The sequence below is a fragment of the Lycium barbarum genome, chromosome 7 (assembly GCF_019175385.1).
Source record: "Lycium barbarum isolate Lr01 chromosome 7, ASM1917538v2, whole genome shotgun sequence".
Lineage (NCBI taxonomy): Eukaryota > Viridiplantae > Streptophyta > Magnoliopsida > Solanales > Solanaceae > Lycium > Lycium barbarum.
In genome coordinates this window covers 71,975,750-71,978,570 of record NC_083343.1, presented here as the reverse complement: position 1 = coordinate 71,978,570, position 2,821 = coordinate 71,975,750, and the positions used below count along the sequence as shown (strand labels likewise).

The window sequence follows — 2,821 nt, the reverse complement described above, 5'->3', positions numbered from 1 at the left end:
CAATGTTGTCCAGCTCTTGCACCATTCTAGTTTCACTTTCTCCTTTGTCTTTTCTCGAATCATTTATTCTTTTCCAATATAATAACATAAAGAAGGAGAAAAAACACCTCACGAAGCCGCCCCACTAATTCGTCATTTTCTTCTTTTTTCCCTTGGTCATTTGTCATTTTGTTGATTATTGAGCTTTTTTAACTTGCAAGTGTCACTCCTTAATGGGTAATCCACGTACTCTCAAGCCAATGAGGGGTAAAGGACAAACAAAACATCATGCCTTTAATTTTGTAAACTTGTCATACATTATGTATTCAAAAGCTTTACCGACTCTTTTTCTTGCTTTGTACTCATTACATGTTATATGAGCGGATTGGCTTATAAGTTGATTATAAGCTATTTTCAGCTTTTTTGAGTGTTTGATTGATCAGCTTATAAGCCATTTTGTGCTAAAATAAACCCAAAAAAAATAATTTAATTTGACTTAGCTTATCTAAAGCAGCTTATAAGCAAAAATAAAATAAAAATTAAGCTATACCAATTTTTCTTTTTTTACTTATAAGCTGTTGCAGCTTTTTTTAAGCCCATCCAAACAGGCTCTGAACAGAACTTAATAGAAGTCATCACCAATTGCATTGAAGAGAAGCAGAAATTGCTTTGTGGGCTTCTCTCTTGCATCTCATTACCTGTTATATAAGTGAAGAATTTAAGAGAAGTAAAATCATCTTCAGTAATGATCAGAGCAACGGGATTGCTGCAGAGTTGGGGCGGTGTCTGGACCAGCCTTGCTAGTTTCATATTCATGTGGGATATGATCCATCGATACTGTCCTCCTGAGCTTATGCGAGCGTTAGATAACTGGACCCGAAGAATCAGGAGCTTTTTCTACCCTTATATTCAGATTTCCATCAGTGAATTCATGAGCAACAATCTCAAGCCCCATGATGCCTATGCAGCAGTCGAGGCGTATCTCAGTGTCCATTTAGCAAAAGACGCAAAGAGGCTCAGAGCTGAAACGGTGAACGGTGGGGGCAAGCTGGTGCTAAGTATGGATGAGCATGAGAGAGTAACTGACGAGTTTCGTGGAGCGAAAATACAGTGGATTTCTGGCAAGGCTGTGCAACGTGAAAGCAAGTACTTGCCAGAACTAGAAAGAAAATATTACAAGCTGATGTTCCACAAGAAACATCGTGATATGGTAACCGATACTTACTTGGAGCTAGTGATCAAGAGAGGGAAAGAGATTCAGATGAGAAACAGGAAGAGAAAGCTCTACACAAATGGGCACAGCAAGACCACGTGGAACCATATCATATTTGAGCACCCTGCAACATTTGGTAGCCTGGCAATGGAGGCAGAGAAGAAACAAGAGATTGTGGATGATCTCCTCATGTTTAGAGAGAGCAAGGATTTCTATGCCAGGATTGGCAAGGCGTGGAAGCGGGGTTATCTACTATATGGTCCCCCAGGTACTGGGAAGTCGACTATGATTGCTGCAATGGCAAATTTATTGGATTATGACGTCTATGATCTTGAGCTGACATCTGTCCGGGACAACACGGAATTGAGAAGGCTCTTAGCTGAAACGTCAAGTAAATCTATTATAGTGATTGAAGACATTGATTGCTCACTTGATCTAACAGGTCAAAGGAAGAAGAAACAGGAGAAACCTCTAGAAGAGAAGACTTCTAAGACCAAGAAAGAAGTTCCTCGCAAGGACAACGAAGAGAGTGGAAGTAGAGTCACTCTCTCCGGGCTTCTGAACTTCATTGACGGTCTTTGGTCTGCATGCAGTGGAGAGCGTATAATTGTCTTTACAACAAATTATCTGGATAAGTTGGATCCAGCTCTTACGAGAAGGGGAAGAATGGATAAGCACATTGAGCTCTCCTACTGTAGTTTTGAGGGATTCAAGGTGCTTGCAAAGAATTACCTGCTCTTGGAGGAACATCCCCTGTTTGAATCAATTGAAATGCTAATGAAGGACACAAAGATAATACCTGCTGATGTTGCAGAGAACCTGATGCCCAGCTCGCCGAAAGAAGACGCAGGGAAATGCCTTCTGAAGCTGGTTGAAGCTCTCAAACAGGCAAAAGAACTGATGATAAAGAAAGGCAAGGAGGAATCAGCAGACAAAGAACTGCCTGAAATGAAAGAAGCTGCAGATGTGTTGCAGGACAAGGAAGAATTTGTAGACAAAATTTAGATGGTTTTTGCACAATTAACTGTTGTTCACACAAAAAGGAAGAGTTTGAGACCATTCGTATGTGTTTTATACTAGTTGAATCTTGCAAGATCATCAAACTTTTTTATGTGGCTAAGAGTTGATTTCAAACATAAAACTAGACGCTATTTTCATGTGACAGCTAGACCACATATATAATATAATCAGTCTATCCTTGTAGAACAAGAAGAAAGCAAGTCTGGCCTGGCATATATAAACTATTTTACGTTCCGTCAAAAGTTGGGGTACATTACTATTGATTGCAATCTCTAAATCTAGCAATAGATCCTTAGAATTGGTAAAGCATCTGGTTACAGATCTTCTTTTGCCTTTGGCAGCATTTACTTATGTTTCCTAATGCTGCCACTCAACGTAAAATGGGATAGTTAACTGTTCCGACTGCAACAAATAAAGGCCATCCTACCCAAATACAACTATTGTTTTTATCTTTTTATATTTTGTTATGATGTTTGGGGATGTTGGGGGCAGCTTGTCCACACCTCAACTATTCTACTCGGTACTCACATCCTCCTACCAGCATAGGTCATTATTGGCTAACTCTGCCTTCAAGACTTTGACAGATAGAAAGGAATCACCTAACCTTAT

The 2,821-nt window shown here is 39.7% G+C and overlaps 1 protein-coding gene across 1 annotated transcript; it reads left to right on the top strand.

Moving 5' to 3' along the window:
• The first annotated feature begins 433 nt into the window (after window positions 1-433).
• Window positions 434-2,301, top strand: LOC132603474 (AAA-ATPase ASD, mitochondrial-like). Its single transcript, XM_060316565.1, has one exon. It carries the CDS (start codon window positions 725-727, stop codon window positions 2,195-2,197), a length of 1,473 nt encoding a protein of 490 aa, XP_060172548.1. The 5' UTR covers window positions 434-724; the 3' UTR covers window positions 2,198-2,301.
• Window positions 2,302-2,821: the final 520 nt, after the last annotated feature.